This window comes from Mycosarcoma maydis, chromosome 1, assembly GCF_000328475.2.
Source record: "Mycosarcoma maydis chromosome 1, whole genome shotgun sequence".
NCBI classification, from domain to species: domain Eukaryota; kingdom Fungi; phylum Basidiomycota; class Ustilaginomycetes; order Ustilaginales; genus Mycosarcoma; species Mycosarcoma maydis.
This window is the reverse complement of record NC_026478.1, coordinates 2131611-2149791: the sequence shown is the minus strand read 5'-3', so window position 1 is coordinate 2149791 and position 18181 is coordinate 2131611. Positions and strand designations below refer to the sequence as shown.

Genomic DNA, 18181 nt, shown 5'->3' with positions numbered 1-18181 from the left:
CGCGGTCATTCTTGATTCTACAAGGTGGAAACTTCTTGGCATTCCAAGGCGCCCAGATGATTCGACTTGTTTTTGCAGACTCGATCGACGACCCAAGAGACCAGCAGCAAAGAGCATGGAAGACAACCATCACGCCTGTTCGTGATGGATCTGTCATATAGAGTTCATAGATACAGTCACGAATCAAGTCGGAACGAGGTTCGAATAAAGGACTCTGAAATTCAAACGAATCGGGGGGAACGCGAACTGTAGGAAAGCAGATTGGTGAGATTCGTGATTCACAGATTATTGGTGATTAAGCCTGTCACATTCCGTCCAACTCGCGACTAATTAATTCGGGATTGTTGTTGCATACAAGCGTGAACCAAGGCCAAGCTTAAGGCTTGTTTTGATTCGTGATTCGTGATTCGTGATTCGTGATTCGTGATTTGTGATTCTGTTTTCCCCGTACGACACCAACGCACAGCAAAGTTTGCTCAACAACCTGCTTTGCTGCGCCACTTGTTACTCTATCTGCAAAGATGGCTTCCGTTCCACGGTGGCACCGCCTCGACCAAGAGAACAGTCAGGTCAGAAGGCGAACCAAGCGCCAGCAAGACGTTGTAATTCGAATCCCATTCTGTAAGCCTCTGCGTCTGGTCTCTTTGCTCGAGCTTGTTTTCTCTGTCGCGCCTCTCGTCGGTGTTTCAATTCGAAAGGCCATGATCGGCGTTGCATAGTCCAGTTGGATGGGAGTTGAGCCATTCACGATTCACATTATTGCTGTTGCTGAAGATGTTGTTGTTGTTGCTGTTTTTACTAATAATTGTGAAAATGTAAACGACGCTTTCGTACTTCACGTTTGTTTGCGGTACGTGTGAGTCGTGAGCCGTGAGTCGTGAGTCGTGATTTGGAGCGTTGTTTTGGGTGCCTGCGTGTGTCTCGGATGGAGCTCGCTGCGGTGAGATGCATGCTGCGCTGCTCGCCAAGTCGAATGACACTCTGAGACTCACGACCTGTCTTCGCTTAGCTTGCACCGCATCTCCGCGCAGTCACGATGCCGTCACTCGCCGGCTGTGGGTTGAGTGTTGTTCTTTCCTGCCCTTCTCGCCTTTTCTCCTAGCGAGAAAGCAAATACTGTAATCCGCCTGCCAAACTGCGCCTCGCTCAACTCGGACATTTTGCGCAGGCCCGCTCGTGGCCCGCTCGTACACGCTAAGTTATGTTAACACAGCAGCGTGCTTCCCGTGTCCAGTCGACGCTATCCGTGACGACAAGGCTCGGATGGTGTACAACTGATTCTATCGCCTTGCCATGACATATCCTAACACGCCTCTCGCCTCTTCCACGTTCGCGCTTGCCAATCACGCATCGTATATTCCGTGATTGATGCTTTGACATCCGCTGCTCTCTCCGTCGCTTTCTTTCTGCATACCACACCGGTCTTTTGTTTGGATCCCTGCTTTGGTTACACTCTTGCACTGTCCGCGCTCGCACCTCGCTCCAACTCCCTTGCGCCTTCGCTTCCGCTCGCGCCTTCATCTGCATAGCTGCGCCTTGGTTCGCGTTCTTCTTTGCCTTCATCCTCGACACTTTCTTTGCTTGTCGCCGATCCCGCATCGACAACTGCGCTCGCGTCTCTGGCTTTTGCTTTTCCTTTCCTTTCCTTTCCTTTCCTTTCCGTCCCGGTTCGGTTCGGTACTGGCGTCGCGCTTCTTTCTGGGTCACCCCAGACATACACGCATATCTCCCCACTCGTCGATGCACATCTGTTCTTCCCTCTGCACGCCATACGCTCAACGTCTCAAACGGCTTCCTCTCCTACATCGCATCATACAGCCGGCAGTCGGCTTCCAACATCAACGCCATCATCATTCGCACCTTGGTCTTCTATATCATCACCCAGATCGCCTACTTCATTGCCTTGGAAGCTTCAAGACTTCATCTCCTTTCGCCATCGTCTCGCACTCCTTCGCGTGCTTCTTCGACTTGCCTCGCCCTCGCAAAACGCTCATCGTGCTTTCATCTCGGAGCATCTCTCGCCGCATACACCCTCACCTCGTCCTTGAACCTCCTTGTGCAGCAATCCCGTCGCTCGTCCACTCCTCATTCCACGCGCTGAGCCACACTTCCGCTTCCTGACGCGCTTGCACAGATCCGCGCGTCCCCAAATACTCGCTCGCTGTGGAGTGCATGCACAGCAACCTCGTTGATCTCAATCTCTCTTCTACCGCGCCTTAGTCTCACCACCCTCGCAGCTCCATCGCCATTGTCTCCGCCTTCAATGTCTACTCCAGCATCAAGCTAGACCTCGTTCCCATCTGCAACGCTGCACGCAGCTCAACGTTTGATCTTCTGGTGTCCAGTCTCTGCGCTTACTGCGTCTCAAGATGAATGGACGTCTCAAGTCCAGCAACGGCGAGCATGTGCTACCGCAAGACGATAGCAAGACGATACCCTCAGCACAGGTCCTTCGAAAACAAGTAGCAGCCCAATCCTCCTCAGCTAGCCTCCAACCCCCATCAACAAGCAGTCCACCATCGCCCGGTGACTACGTCTACTTTTCGCCCTCCAGTCACCCGTCTCCGTCACCTGGCTACGACCCAGATGCCAATCGTCCAGAGTCATCAGCACAGGCGGCAACGCGCTACGCTGACAACTCTTTGCTTCCTCTGCCACCATCTCGGACACAAGACAACCAGTTCACCCACCTCTCTTCACCGACCTCATCCGAGCCGTATCAAAGACCCGTCCAACACACTCATGACACATTCGGGCGCACCAGCGGTATCAGTGCCGCTGGCGAAACCCAGAGCTCCACCACTTTGCGACGCAAGACAAGTCCCACTGAGCACAGTGCCTTTGGCTACCTTGCCTCTACTTGGATCCAACCAAGCGAATCAACTCAAAATGACGAGATCAGAGAGTACATCACTCAAGGCTCAGTCCACAGCCATCGTCAGCAGAGAATGGAGGCGCTAGAAAAGGAGCTCAACCTCTCAGCCGATTCCAGCTCTGCTGCTGGCGCCAGCAACTCCAGCTCGTACGATCACCACACGTTTAAATCTGGCGCCACCAGCACTTCGCTTCCTTCAGCTTCGCTCGACGCTACCGCCCGCAGCAACATGCCCGATCGCACCTTCGGTAGGCCTTATCGAGATCCGAATCAGCCCACCTCCCATAGCAGTCGAAGCCGTCCAGCTCTCGGAGATTCGCTCGCCTCGCAATCCGAGACTACCTCGAGTCGCGATACCGACCAATCCAACAATGCCGCTTACGGTGTAGGCGAAGCAGGCAGCGTCCAACAATACGCAGCTTTGACTCGCAATCTCACTCCCGATCAGCGGCGCCAGCAGCAAGAGCTCGATCGCATGATCCAGCAGCGCAACCTAGTTACTCCAGTCTCAAACCCCACCGACCTCCCATCGCAATCACGCGCCACATCGCCAACCTCTGCAAACGCTGCGCATCGTGCTTCTCATCAGTCCAATGCAACCTCCTTACCCACGGATACATCGCTCGCCTCGTCCTCCACCCCCAAGCATGACGTAAGACTCAGCCGTCAAACTCAGCTATCCGTGTCTACCGTGACAGAACAACCGCTCGCGCCGCTATCAGCAAACGACTACCAGTCTGATTTCGGGCACAGGCCACCGTTCGCAGGTGAGCCAGCCGGCTCAGGCTCGCTGCACTCCTCAGATGCGTCCAATCATCACACTTTGCCTCAGATCCATCAAGGCGCACTCCCTACCCAGTCTGCCTCGGTTCGCGTCAAACCGCCCGTGTTTGGCAACACGCTTGCCGAGCTTCCACCAGGCAAGAGCCAGAGCCCTTCCATGGTGGGAGCATCACAAGAAACGCCTTACCTGTCAGCCGACTCCATGCCTGGCGTCAGCGCGCATCCCGATTCAGAGCCAGGGCCATCGTCTGGATATCCGAGCTACGCACCTCGAGATCCGCAGCAAATTCAACCAGAGTACATGGTGGATTCTCGGAAAGCGTATGCTCATGGCCATCCCTCGCAAGACCATGTACATCTGCTCCAAACTGAGCTCAGACAGCACCAGGCGACTCATGCGCATGCCATACAATCTAGCCAGCCTGATGGTGAACAAGCGGTCCAGATGCATGACTTTGTTCAAGCCGACCTCGAGGCTCGCGCCAAGGCTCAGCACGTGCCCAACTTGGGCGACTCGTATCTCCAAGTGCCGACCTTCCCTCCAGCTCCCTATTCGAGATACGCTCAACTGCGTCTACCGTCGCGTATGGCAAGGCTCCATCACACCATCTTGCCGCTGCATACTTACGCTCATATTCCTGTAACGCTATTTCTCGATTACCACGTCATCTTTGCTTTGGCACAGATCGCCGTGCATCCTGACAACCTTCAGGCCGGCTCGAGAACTGCCTGGTGGATTGCCTTGGGTATCTACTGTGGGTGCGTCTTCATATGGCTAGTCGGAGTCGTGGTCATATACGAAACTTTGTGGAGTTTCCGACGCCGTTGGATGGTTCCACAACCGCTCGTCATGCCCATCTATCTGTCTGCGCCCGCCTTTGATCGTACAGCGATCAAGGATTACTCCCTTTATAGCTTGCTGTATCGAGCTCGCACTAGCGGCAGTCGTCGCGATTTGCTCATCGAATCGTTCTGGCACTATTCTCAGAACTGGCCAACCGTGCTGACGCTGATTCCACGCGGCGTCATCTCAGCTATCCTGCTGGTGCTGTACAAACCATCTGGTCCCGGTTTGACCACCAGGGGAGCAAGGGATCCATACTATTTTAACCAGGACACCCAGCGCTTCACTCAATTTGCCTTCATCTTGATCGCTTTTCAGGCTGCCTGGACTGCATGCAAGTTTGGCGTCCTGCTCGTTGCCAACATAGGCCTTGTAGCAACGCTTGGGTTCAAGAGCCTAGTTCAGCAAGAGCACGATCAGGCCGCCGCTGCTAGCACCGATTTGTCAAGTTTCACGGGCCACAGCCGGTATGGCCTCGCTGGACGGCAACTCGATCGGCAGCCAGCGGACGACCTTGCCGATACGCGAGACGAAAGTGATATTCACCGAGCAAGTCATCGACGCTGGGCATGGCGTTTACGCGCTGAGGATCGCATTCGAGCCATACTCTTCGATGCGGGCTTGTTACACCAGACGCAGGATTGGCAGCTTGAGCAAAAGGAGGCGAATCTTGCTGTCAACCAGAACATTGGTGTCGGTTCCGACGCTTTCGCTTTCGATTCGATTCAAGCGCATCCGACCGAGGAGGACCAAGGCATAAGAGACGGTGGACATGGCCAGCCAGGTCAGCCTTCTGATTGGTTCGTCCCTGACCTTGCAAACTCGCAATCACAGACCGGGCTTGCGCTCACGTCTCCTGAAGCAATCCAGCCCGAGTTCTGGAGCTCTGCTGCACACATCCAAGATGGTCTGAAACCTGCACCGCTCATTTCGCAGACCTATCACGTCCAGCATGTCGAATCATCTCCCTCTCTCGAAGAAGCCAATTTCAGCCATGCCAGCGATGCCAGCGATCCGTACTCGCCCGCGCCACAACCAATCGGCCGAAGCCCTCGATCCAAAGAGCAATTGCGAGACGCATCGTTCATCCCTTCTCGCAATGGTCCTACTAGCCTGCACGCTTCCAGCATTTCTTCACTCAATTGTCTCGCCGCTCTCAACTCGCCTCGCTCCGCCTCCCAAGTGGCAAGCCGAGAGGAAGGGGAAGAGGAACAAGAAGAGGAGGGGGAGGGAGAGGGTGCTGCAACTTCCCTTTCTGCTTACCATCGAAGCCGTGACGAGTTGCTTGATCCTCCGAGAGCCGATGTCTTTGACGCCGCCGAGGGTGCTGCAACTTCCCTTTCTGCTTACCATCGAAGCCGTGACGAGTTGCTTGATCCTCCGAGAGCCGATGTCTTTGACGCCGCCGAGGGTCCGACTCCGCATTCGCGAGACTGTCCCAGCTCAACGTGGCGGGCGCCGTCCAGTAGCCTCGACAGCGCTCGCGACGTGCCTGCATCTTCGTTGTTGGCGCCCTTACAGTCTTCGGTTGATGCGGCGCCTCCCAGCGAGTGGCGAGGACGAAAGCGACCAAGGAGCTCTCCGGTGGCAGCCTTCGATCCCGCCATGATTCCAGGCGGTGTGGACACTGCAAACCATGATTGGCCTATCGACCAGAAGCGAGACGAGGAAGATCAGCGACATGCGCGACAATCAACGGAATCGGCTTCGAAGAAGCAAACCGCGTTGGACAATGACCAAAGCGTCATGCACGCTTTCGTTCCTATGCCAGCTTCGTTTATGTCAAAGGACCCGTCGCTGGCGGGCTCACCTGATCAGGGCGGCAGCGACACAAAGCATGGCTCATTCACAGCTCCGTTACCTATCGCTGAGATGTCCGATGGCAAACCAGGAGCGTCAACGGCTACCCTGCGACAAGATGCAGACTTGCAAAACGCTTCGACCACCTCGCTCGGCTCTTCTGGCAAGGCGCGCCTATCAGGAAGCTATTCACGACCGTGGTCTTTCGGCAATGGTCACGAGACTTCGTCAGAGGACGGTGTCAGTTTTGAAGGGGTGGACGGAGCTAAATGGCACGGTCGCAACTCGATCTTGGGTCGCATCGCGAATTACTCGTCCTCGGAAAGCAGCAGGCGCAGCGGCAGCGCCGGAAGGCTCGAGGGCGAATCGTGGATCACGTCGCTCTTTAGTGGTGCGAAATCTTCGACGTCACGCAAAGCCTCAGCTCAAGGTCGTCCGTCGAATGTCGGAGGGTCGACTGGTGATTTGACCGCTCTGCGACGCTCCGGATCGGCGTCCCGATCTGAGGCCGAACTCGAGGCTTGTGATGCTGTGCCTACAGTGATCACCACTTGTGCTTCAACGAGCTTTCCGTCTGCCGACAGTGGCAGTGTGCAACACTACGACGGCAAGATGGCTCGTCCTACTGATTCTGCTCAGCAAGATTCGCAAAGCAATGTTCCATCTTCGTTGCTCATGGCTCCGATAGGAGCGGCTCAGCACGGCGTGAAAAGATCAGCTTCTCCTTCGAGCAGCTCCGACTCGAACGCTACTGCTGATACCGAAGATTCCGAAGAAAGGCGATTGTGGGCTTCGTTCCCAGACCAGAGCCGACGCCATCCACCGGGCCTGATCGCGCTAGATCTAGAGCAACGGACGCTAGATAGGCGCAGACGAGCTGCTGTGGCTCATGAGAACGATGTCTCGATGCAGCAGCAGCAGCAGCAGCAGCAGCAGCAGCAGCAGCAGCAGCAGCTATCCGGCAGCTTCAGCAGCCAACCGGTGCGACCCCTGCTGCCTGGATCTGGGATCAATTTGTCCCCTTTGATGCACCCAAATGTGTTAGCCGCTATCGGAAACGGCGCACCCCTAGGACTACCCGGCATGCTTGTGGGTACAACCAACCTCTCAGTCAGCCCTTCGGAAGGCGGTCTGCAAGCGATAAGAGAAGAAAGCTGGACGTCATCGCTCGATTCTCGCTCCCAAGGCGCTACAGGAAGTACTCGAAGTCGTGGCACCGCTTCAGCCGTCACTGCATCCCCTATCGATGCCGAATTCCCCATAGAGCAGATCCAAGAAGTCGCCATCCCTCATCGATCTAGTATCAACAGTCTCGGTGGTAGAGGGCTTCGCACTCGCAGAGAGTCAAGCTAGGAGGCGCAACAACATAGAATATACCCGACTCATTGCGTGCGACGAATATGTCTTGTAACTTTACTCTGTACCGCTTATATCCATGATTTGATGTCCTTCGAGGACGCAAATGACGTTGTTCGTCCAGGTTCCGGTCGTGTGCTGTCCCGGCAATGTTGGTTTTGTCTCCAGGCAGGTTTCGTCGCTCAAGACAGATCAAAGACACATCCAGAAAGATATTGCAAGTGGCTTTGTTCCCTCTGGCGTGCCATCGGTGCTTTTTTGTGGCAAGCAGGCGGGAGGAAGTGGCGAGCAGGCGTGCGAAGATTGTGATAAGTGGGTGTTAGTTGTTAGGGGCTCGGATGTCGGTGACGACAAAAACGCAGAAATTTCGGGTTGCATATCTTGTTGCTGACATGAACCCTTCTGGCTGCATTCACCACCATTTCGCTGCTGGCACTCGTCACGGCCTTCGTACAGGGTTTAGGATCAAGATGATCGGTGCGACAGTAGCAACTGGACGATTGGCAGCAGCGTCAAGTTCGGCCTCGCTGCGATTCTCGGCCACGGCATGTACTCGACGCAGCGCAGTCGGTGTTCAGCGGGGCTCGCTATTGTTGCGCATGGCACATACGTGGGCGACAGAGGCTAGCAGACCTTGGATGATTGCTCGACGCTTTTCGACCGAGCCGACTAAACTGAGCATGTTCAGAACGCACGCTTCACCATTCAGCTCCGCATCTCGATGCGCTTCGACCGCGTCGTCATCCAAGGATGGCTCGACATCGCGCGCCGCAGCGCTGACCGAAAAATTCCAACGTCGGCAGCGCGAATCGTACAAGCGACGCAATCAATCGCTCATGATGTACTCTGCCGCACTGATGGTGTTGACGCTCGGATTCAGCTACGCCGCCGTACCTCTGTACCGTGCGTTTTGCTCAGCCACCGGATTCTCAGGCACCCCTATCACAGACCCTGAACGATTCGCACCGTCGCGCTTAGTCCCCGCCTACCTCGATCCGTCCACCAACGCCCCCACAAAGCGCATCCGCGTCACATTCAACGCCGACGCCTCTGACGCCATCCCCTGGTCCTTCACCCCCGTGCAAAAGGAAATCTACGTCTTACCAGGTGAAACCGCTTTGGCATTCTACACAGCAAAGAACAAATCGGATAAAGACATCATCGGTATCGCCACGTACAACGTGTCCCCCGACAGGATCGCCCCGTACTTTGCCAAGGTGGAATGCTTCTGCTTTGAAGAGCAGAAGCTGCTGGCTGGAGAGGAGGTCGATCTACCCGTGTTCTTCTTCATCGATAGCGATGTATTGGATGACCCCAGCACCAAGGGTGTCGATGACGTCGTTCTCAGTTATACCTTCTTCAGTGCGAGAAGGAACGCCAAGAACGGCCAGTTGGAGCCCGATACCGACTTGAGCCAGTATACAGTTGGCAAGGATCTGTAGCTTTACACACATACTGCCTTGACAATCACGAATGCAGTCGTATTCTGCAGGTCCGTTAGTCGCGAGTCGTGAGTCAAGGCTCACCGCTCCGTGGGTTTGTGCAATGTGTTACGTCGAATGACATTCACGTTTGAATGAATCACGATTGGCCGTGGGCCACGGCACTCGTGGCTGGTAAGCTTCACGTTTGGATTAAGGGTCCTCGTCACGTGCAGCACACTTTCGTAATTTGCTGAAATTTTTAAATTCACGATTGGAACAGCCAGAGCCACAATCGTGAATCACAGAATCACAGGTCAAACATTCACGATTTGCCAATCACGAATTTGCCGCCTGCGCCTACTGGTGCCACTCCACCTTTTTGAAGCACATCCATGCCTCTTGATTGCAACCAACCATCTCGATCGATACCCAACTTTCACCTCGCATCGTACGCTCACAAAGCACCGCAAGCCTCTCTCGAGCATATTGAGAATCACTCACACGGCAAGAGTTCTGGCAGCAACGCTCTCACGACTCTCGCAGCGCGGACACTCGTGAACTACCACGGTCAACGGCATCCACAACACACGCTTTCACACTCGATATCGGACAATCAAATCGTCAAGTTAGAACTTGAACATCATGGAGGGCTCATCGTACCGCAACGCGGTTCAGCGGCGCAACCACAAAGAGCGATCTCAACCGGTCGGACGAGCCAAGCTCGGCCTGCTGGAGAAGCATAAGGACTATGTGTTGCGAGCAAAGGACCACCATAAGAAGCGCGACATGCTCAAGCGTCTTTCGGAAAAGGCGGCTATGCGAAACAAGGATGAATTCTACTTTGGCATGATCAACTCGGGCACGCGCAATGGTGTTCATCAGCACGCGCGTCCGACCGAGCAGCTGGATAACGACGTCGTCGCACTTCTCAAGACGCAGGACGTGGGGTATGTGAGGAGCCAGATCATTGCAGAGAAGAAGCGCATCAAAGCACTCGTAGAGAGGCTTGCGCCGAGTGTGGCTGGATTGAGCACAGAGTGGCTCGACGATAAAGAGAACAGACGCGCGACGTTGCAAAGGGCGGGCTTGCTCGCCTCGTCTGCGCGGTCGAAACCGCCAAAAAGCTCGAGTTCCAGCTCGACCGCGACCGCGCTGATCGGCGCCCAAGGAAAGAAGACAGTGTGGCTCGACGACGCAGATGCAATTCGCTCCTATCAGTCGGCTTCCGCTTCCACTTCTGCTTCCGCTTCCACGAGCAAGGCATCGATGCCAGTGCAAGAAGCCAACGAGGGATTCGGCGCATCTTGGATCGATGACCTCCCCTCGGACTCTTCCGATATCCAAGACGACTTTGGCCCAACTGAAACGCCATCTTCTGCATCTACCGCAATGAAGAAGGGCTCGAAACACCTCGGATACCTCACCACCGAGCTCGCCTCCAGATACTCGCGTCTCGACCAACTCGAACTCGCTGCTGAGAAGCTCAACCTGGTGCGCGCGCTCATGACGCACAAGGGCGGAAGCAGCCGAGTGGTCAAAGCCACTAAGAAGGCGAGCTTGACAGACGCGGTGATCAACGCTGAACTCACGAGTAACGCGCTTGCACTGCACGACACGGATGACGACGAGCAGGCGCATCGTGCCAAGCCCAAGGTGTACACGTTTACCAAGCAGAGGAAGCGTTGAACTTTGTTACATGTCCAGCAAGTCGGTTCGAGAGGCAGCGCGTGATGTACGTTAATCTCCTGCGCCATTCTGTTCGTCTCTGCTGCTCTTGTGTTTCAAGGACTCTGGGTTTTGATGCTAAGTCACAACGCGTGCGGTGCGGCTGGAGTCGCGGACGATACGCGAGGAGCAGGAGCAATCGTGACTGTCGGGGCAAGCTCAGCTCGCACTCGTGATTGTTGCAGCACAGGGCGCACGGATGTGCTCTTTATGCAGACATATGCCATTACGAACCACCGAGAAAATCAACAGAAATAGGACGAGGAAGCGAACCGACTGACGAGTGCAACAGAGTCAGCTGAGTCTTACATAACTCGAAAGCAGTCTATGACATGATGCGACGAGAATCAGGTTCACAGAAAACAAACAGCGGAATAAAAAAAGCACAAAGCGCAAAGAGCCATGTTCCTCGGTGGCTCTCAAGGCTTGTCTTTACCCTCGGACGAGGTGTCATCGGCATCGGCTTCCATGATGCCCTTTTCAGCGGGTAGAGTATAGGTCTGGAGCCGTTCCGGCTGTTCCTCGCGCACAGGGTACATGTGCATTTTGGTCCTCCTATCCCTCCTCTCCAGATACACGATGGCCAACGCGACCACGGTGACAAATACCGACAGGGGGAACATGCTGATCCAACCATTTCGGTACTTGGGAGCATCCGTGGCCGCCCAAAAGACCAAGTTCCACCATGAATTGACGATGTTGCTGAAGACGTTCATGCCGGCCAGAACCATGGCGCGTTCCTGTTCGTCGTCCTGGCAGACAATGTTGGCCCAGGCAAAGTTAGTTGCCTGTCCCATGTACCCGGCTCCCTGGATGGCAAAAGCGAAGAACTTGGCACCGTACGGAATGTCCCATACCAACAGCATGATGGAGCTCATACTGATGATGATGCCCATCAGAGGGTTGACCCAGAATCTCGAGCCGACGTAGTCGGTCGTGTAGGAAGCGATGATTGTGGTGAAAATGGCAATGCTGATGAGCGATAGTGGGTAATAATTGATTTGTGCCTTGCTGAAGCCCAACGATTTGAACCAGAATCCCATGACGCTGTTGATACCGGCGGATTCCAACATGCTTCCGAAGCCGAAGAGCATGCCAAACATGTAGATATGCCATCGACCAAATACACGTTTGATCAGGTTCCACGACATCTTGGTCGGTTCATGCTGCGGAAGACGTTGCACGGCGCATTGTCGTTCTTCTTCGGTCAAGAACCAGGCTTTGGTCTTGCGCGGCGTATCGGGGAACAGAAGCAAACCGAAAAGCGCGATCGGCATGGCTAGGGCAAAGTCGATGATAAACAACCACTGATAACTCTTGAGTCCCAAATGACCGTTCATGGTTTGACTGATTCGACCCTGCATGACACCGGACCAGAGCGAGCCCATCTGTGCAAAAGTGGAAAAGATACCAGACCTCTTGCCGAGCTCTTCCTCCTTGTACCACGAGCCCAGGATCCAATGGCAGCCTGTGAACGTCGACGATTCGAAGAGCGCCTGTAAGAATCGAATCGCCATGACCTGCTGCGGCGTCTTAGTCGCAGCCAAGCACGCCGACAGGATCCCCCACATAGCACCGCAGAACGGCAACCAGTACCGAGGTGGTACCACTTGCAAAATGAGGTTGTTGGGCCACAGACCGATGATGTAGCCAGCGGTGAAGATGGATTGCACTTGGTTGAACTGTTTACCGTGGAACTTGAGGTCTTCCTTCATGCCGGTCAGGTAGGCGTTGGAAAAATTCGCTCGGTTGAGGTAGTTGGAGAGGAAGAGAAGCGTGCAGAACGTCATGACGACACCGTCGATCTTAAGCAGCAGGCGCTGTTCGAGCTTGGTTGCCGGCTTCTGCCCCCAGAGAAAAACGCGTGCTTGGTGAAGCGCGCCCATGATGGCAGCTGTTGATGGGCTAGAGGAGTTGGAATCGAATCGTGTTCCTATCGAGCAGAAAGCAACGAGCGAGCAAGGTATGCACTCGACAGCCTGGGTACAAGGCCAAGGCGAGACAGAGGCAACGACGGTGCAGACGCCGAAAGAGACGAGGGTCGATGACAGTGAAGGGGACGAACCGAACTAATGAAAGAGGTGGGATGCACCGAAAAGGACAAAAGGTACCAAGGAAATGCGAAGCTAGTTATAGGCAAACGAAGCCGTAAATGACCGACTCTAGCGAACAAGGTATGGTGGGATCAAGGAGCAACAGCAGCAACCGGATGCACAGCAGCAACGTTGTTGCATAGGCGAATGTACAACAGTGCAGCGCTCTTGTCCGTTGTGGGCGTGTACCGGTTGTGAGGCTCGACAACTGGTTTGGTGCAAAGTTGGAAATGAAGCCAACCTGCAAGCTCGGGTGACCCACGCCAGTTTGTGTGTGTGAACCGGTGGACAGCCTTTCTGGTGACCGAGTATCAGCAACGCACACGCGTCGTTTCTAGGAACGTGATGTTCACAAGAGAGGGCGAGACGAGTTGATTCATGAATTGTAGCGTACGGAGCTTTCGGAGTGCGTATCTAGGATTGATAGGAGATAGGTCCACTTGTCTTTGTCTTGCTGATATTGCGGGGTAGGCCACTATTGCCGGTACTGATTGGCAATGCAGACCTCTCTTGTTGTCGAGGCGAGCCTGCACATGCACCTACTCAAGTGCAATCTCGTGTCGCATGACTGGCCACGGTCGCACAGGACGAGACGAGCAGGTTTCTTGCTTCAAGGTTCGACTCTCGCACTTCGTAGTGGCGAATCTTGGATACCAACACACCCAATCACGAATGGAACAGCAGCGGCAGCCGCCTAGCTGGTCTGCCACCCACTCAAATCAAACCACGGAACATTAATCAAACGAAGCCAAAATAATGAAGCCAAACAAACGAAAACGAAATTAAGATCTTGACAGCTCTGCAGTCACAATGTGCGAGTCCGAGGACACATGGCGGTCAAACCAATCACAAATCACAAATCACGAATCAATCAAGAATCCAATTTCGAATGACTTCCAATCTCCCAAACTTGGCGCATCACCGTGCAACACGGTGTCTTTTGTCGAGTCACGAGTCTTGTGTTTTCTTATCCACGCCTAACCAAGCGCCATTACCACAGATGCTTTCAATCACGAATGTGAATCACGAGTGCGAATCACGAATGCAAAACACTATCTTGACCTATCTCTGCGCAAGTTTTGGATGGCTGAATGCAGGGTCTCGTTCTCGATGATGATAAGCGTCCATAGCAAGCACCAAAGCCATGCCGGATTATGAGATGCATCCAATCATATCCACTCTAAACGACGGCCCGAATCTGGGATAACAGATAACCGGTTTGAAGGACGGTGCAAAGTTCGCTCTTTGCCAACAGGGACGATGACTCGTGACTGGTCTTTGTCGGAATTAGGTCCACATGGCCGCTGTTTCGCAATTGCTCATGGCAAAGCCGTCGGGCAGGTTTCAAGGTGGTCAGAGAGAAAACGGCTCAATTACCGCGGAGAGTAGCAAAGCGTCGCCTGTGACCAGTGCATGTCCTATTCACGATTTTCGATCGGTCTCGAGTTGACTGAGCCCATGTGCAACCCGCGCACAGCGGTCGAAATCATATCGAAAATTCGCTCTTGTGCTAACGTATCGTGTATGTGCCATCTCAACCCTTGGTCTCTGTTCTTCAACGTGGGGGGCAGACCTCTGATAACGACGGGGCTCGAGCATGCGGTATTGGCATGTCATGTCAGCATTTGCATTCTTGTCGTCCCCATCACAATTCGAGAGGCAAGCAACGCCAAGTACTCGAATCACCAGGGTCCAAAAAAGGACCGTCCAAGGCCCTGGCTTGGCGTCTCTTGGTTGTCGGGATTAGCGATGCTCCCAAGAGGACGTATCGAAGACGCTGACCACGCGCTCCAAGTCCGACCGATCTCCTCGACTCTTACCTGCTCTCCGTGAAGTATACTCTATCAAGTCCGATAGAGCTTGCGAACACATGTCCGTCAACCTCGAAATGCCCAGACGCCAATGTCACAGCCTCGCTCAACGACCAGGTACAAGTCCATAAGAAATGCACTCCTCCTACCCCGCATATTTGTCAGCACACTCAATGCAGGAACAGACTAGACTCGATCACGCACGAGCAACTACTGCAACCAGATCGTGTATAGGCTGCGGGATCTGTAAACTGTCAATACCAGTCATACACTAGCGTCGGAAACCATCATCAACCGCATCCCCGGCTCGACTGAGCATTTCATCCATGCAAAGATATGAACACCACTACCACCCACTCAGAAAGGCTTGGCCGTCTCGGCTGTCCGAGCAAGCACCACGGTTTGGATACAATCGGCGATGGTCATGCAAGCGGCGGCCAAAAAAGAACTGCAGCACCCAGGATTCCCGCGTGGTCCCCCACCGCAGTACTGACTAGGCGACGACTTGCTTGACTGCGCAGATCGAACGGGATGCGGTATTTTCAAGTCTCTATGGCCGCAGATGTTGGTGGGGTTTGGAAGGGTTTTTCTATACTTCTGATCGTGATGACATGCTTCTTAGTTGTGTCAGCTCAATCACGAATCACGAATCACGAATCACGAATCACGAATGTCGTCTCACGTGTCATCGTGCATGTTGGCGGCTGACAGTTCTGGTTACGGGCCCAGAGTCCACTCGTGACTTGTGGACCACGCTCAGAAAGAATAAATGTAAGCTGTTCCCAATCTAACAATAAAAAACACGCCGCACCCTCCAAGCCGAGTGCCGCCACAAGTTACGAATACCTTTTTTGTGCTTCTCGTATTCACGATTTGTGATGATTCATGAATCGTGAAATTCACATCGAAAGTTTCCGTGTGCGTCTCGTTTAACTCACGTGACTGTTGGCACAGCATGACGTCAACTACCAAATTGTGCCTTCTTTGACGTTCGTGATTTCGAATTAAAGCTCGTTTCACACGGAAGACGCCGCTTCCTGAAGAGTCATTCACGATTCACATTGCTGCGTGACGAGGACCGTCATGAGCTCAGATACTCGTGACGGATGTGGCTGCACGTCTGTGTCCACACGACACCCTCCAAACGAGTCCACTCACGACTTGACGAGCGGCGGTGTCTGTACTGCAGATCTCTTCCTAAGTTCTGAGTGCTTCGCTAGAATCACAAACACGAATGGTTCAACTGAACTCTGCACCGGGTCGGAACTAAGAGCTGCGACGCTTTTGTGAAAGAAATGCATGTCCACTTCGATGAGGATCTGGTTCTGAACATGACCAAATAAAGGGGAAATATGTCGCACAGCGGCGACTTACGAAGCGTCACATCGATGATGAGGTGTGACGTTTGCGCTCAATGTCTCACTCTGAGACGTTGACTTGTGAGTCTTCGTCCGGCACATAAACCGTTGATTGTGGATGTGGCTCTGCTCCACATGTCCGTCTAGCTCGCCATATTTTCGTGCTCGGTGACCATACACTCTTGTACTGCGCCATGATACTGCAAGCAGCTGCTGTGCATGACACAGACGTATCAGCATGCCGAACCAGCAGTGACGATCAAGCGCTGCCCTTGATCAGACGCCGTCATCGAGACCCCTGGCCTATGCACCCCAGACTTATTGCTTTAGAGAAGCTCCCAGCCGCCGTACGTCAGTGTATTCGATGACAAGCTTGAAACTTGTCCGTGCCGTGGAGCACGACATGGCTGTGTTTGTGTTTCCTTAAACAAGATGCCCGAACTTAGGTTCGAAACTCAGCCTCGGCCAATCACTACTATTTTTGATCTTCCTTTCCCCGAGTTAGTAGGGATCCGGCAGAATCTTCTCGATCTTGCGCTTTGTCAGATGGTTGGTCACGCATATGGCCGCCTCCAGAGTATATAATCAATCGAACGAAGTGCGTTCTTCGGTGTCAATCCAACCAACACCGTCCTTCGTCGGCCATCATGAAGCTTACTTTTTCGTTCGTCATCGCCCTAGCAGCCGCTTCTTCTGCTTCGTCATCGCCACTTTTCCGACGACAGAACCAGATTTCGTCAGCTGCTGGTGGTCTCCCCTCTCCATCAGCAATCTCCTCGGTGCTCGCTGGCCCCTTCGACCCTGCAACTGCTTCTAGCAGCTCTTCAGCTACGCGTGTCTCTTCAGCGGCTGCTACCACATTCTCTCCCAGCCCGACTGGCGGTATCCTTCCTCCCACTGGTACTGGCACCACTTTCAACGATACGCAGATCCTCCAGTACGCACTGACGCTCGAGCATCTGGAAGCCGAATTTTACAACCAGTCGCTCTCCAAGTTGTCGACTTCTGACTTTGAGAACGCTGGCTACAACGCATCGGTTCGAAACCAGATCTACTCGATCGGCCGAGATGAAGCTTCGCACGTCTCCCTGCTGACCGAAGCACTTGGAGACCAGGCGGTTCCCGCCTGCACATACAACTTCAGCGCTGTCACGGATGTGGCTAGCTTCCTGACCACCGCTCGTGTGCTTGAAGGTGTTGGTGTCTCGGCGTACTTGGGCGCAGCTCAGAACATCTCGAATTCTAGCGTGCTCGAAACGGCAGGTAGCATCTTGGTTGTCGAGGGACAGCACCAGACATACCTGATTGCTCAGACCAACGAGGGTGGTAATGTGATCCCTGGCGCGTTCTCGACTGCTTTGGACTTTAAGCAGGTGTACTCACTGGCTGCACCTTTCATCGAGTCGTGCCCTGAGAACGCCAGCTTGCCAATCACGGCCTTCCCCACTCTTTCGTTGTCCGGTGGCGAGAACAATGGTTCTTTCACCCCTGGCCAGCAGGTGACAGCATCGTACACGTCGACCAATTCCACATCCTCGTCCTCCACCGACTCGAACGGCACGTACCTCGCCATCATTCAGGGCGTAGGCGCACCTCAGTTCTTGGCGCTCGACAGCAACTCGTCGCAAGTGACACTGCCCAGCAATCTCACTGGTGGCCAGATGTACGCCGTCGTCACTAGCTCGAACACTTCGGTTACGGATGACACTACTATTGCTGGCCCCGCTCTGGGATACGTCTACATCCCACTTGTTGAAGCACCAGAGGCAACCAATGCGGCTCCGTCCAGCACTGTATCTTCGGCGAGTGGTTCGTCCGCTGCTACTTCGACCGGGGCTGTTGGCGCTGGTCCCACGGGCACCCCGACCGACTCTTCTGCTGCATCCTCCGCAACAGCTAGTGGAAGTGACTCGATCGTTTCCACCGACTCGCTCGCCGCCGCCTCCGCCTCGGCTGTCACTTCGGCTGCTACCGGCGCTTCGAGCGCCACGCAGGGCATCCCTGCTTCCATCGCAAGTCTGGGTTCCGCCAATCTCCCCCAGCCCACCGGTGCCAATTGAGACTCACTCGGTTCCCTCGCTATGACTCGGCCCCGCCTGGTACGGAATGAAA

At 54.3% G+C, this 18181-nt stretch overlaps 5 protein-coding genes and 1 non-coding gene across 6 annotated transcripts; 4 read left to right on the top strand and 2 right to left on the bottom strand.

Annotated features, from left to right (window-relative positions):
* Positions 1–2369: 2369 nt before the first annotated feature.
* Positions 2370–7655, top strand: UMAG_00727 (uncharacterized protein; the record flags this gene model as incomplete). Its single annotated transcript, XM_011388210.1, has 1 exon — positions 2370–7655. The coding sequence occupies one exon, from the start codon at positions 2370–2372 to the stop codon at positions 7653–7655; it is 5286 nt and encodes a 1761-aa protein (XP_011386512.1).
* A 473-nt stretch (positions 7656–8128) lies between these two features.
* UMAG_12110 (putative cytochrome-c oxidase assembly protein) lies at positions 8129–9100 on the top strand (the record flags this gene model as incomplete). Its single annotated transcript, XM_011388534.1, has 1 exon — positions 8129–9100. One exon carries the CDS (start codon positions 8129–8131, stop codon positions 9098–9100), a length of 972 nt encoding a protein of 323 aa, XP_011386836.1.
* A 624-nt stretch (positions 9101–9724) lies between these two features.
* UMAG_00725 (rRNA-processing protein UTP11) lies at positions 9725–10768 on the top strand (the record flags this gene model as incomplete). The annotated part of the gene is made up of 1 exon (XM_011388209.1): positions 9725–10768. The coding sequence occupies one exon, from the start codon at positions 9725–9727 to the stop codon at positions 10766–10768; it is 1044 nt and encodes a 347-aa protein (XP_011386511.1).
* Positions 10769–11226: 458 nt separating this feature from the next.
* On the bottom strand, positions 11227–12693 carry UMAG_11172 (putative pantothenate permease; the record flags this gene model as incomplete). Its single annotated transcript, XM_011388422.1, has 1 exon — positions 11227–12693. The coding sequence occupies one exon, from the start codon at positions 12691–12693 to the stop codon at positions 11227–11229; it is 1467 nt and encodes a 488-aa protein (XP_011386724.1).
* A 2463-nt stretch (positions 12694–15156) lies between these two features.
* On the bottom strand, positions 15157–15271 carry UMAG_16204. Its single transcript, XR_897715.1, has one exon. It is a non-coding gene; the product is annotated as a 5S ribosomal RNA (ribosomal RNA).
* Positions 15272–16716: 1445 nt separating this feature from the next.
* UMAG_00723 (uncharacterized protein) lies at positions 16717–18129 on the top strand (the record flags this gene model as incomplete). The annotated part of the gene is made up of 1 exon (XM_011388208.1): positions 16717–18129. The coding sequence occupies one exon, from the start codon at positions 16717–16719 to the stop codon at positions 18127–18129; it is 1413 nt and encodes a 470-aa protein (XP_011386510.1).
* Between the last annotated feature and the right edge of the window lie 52 nt (positions 18130–18181).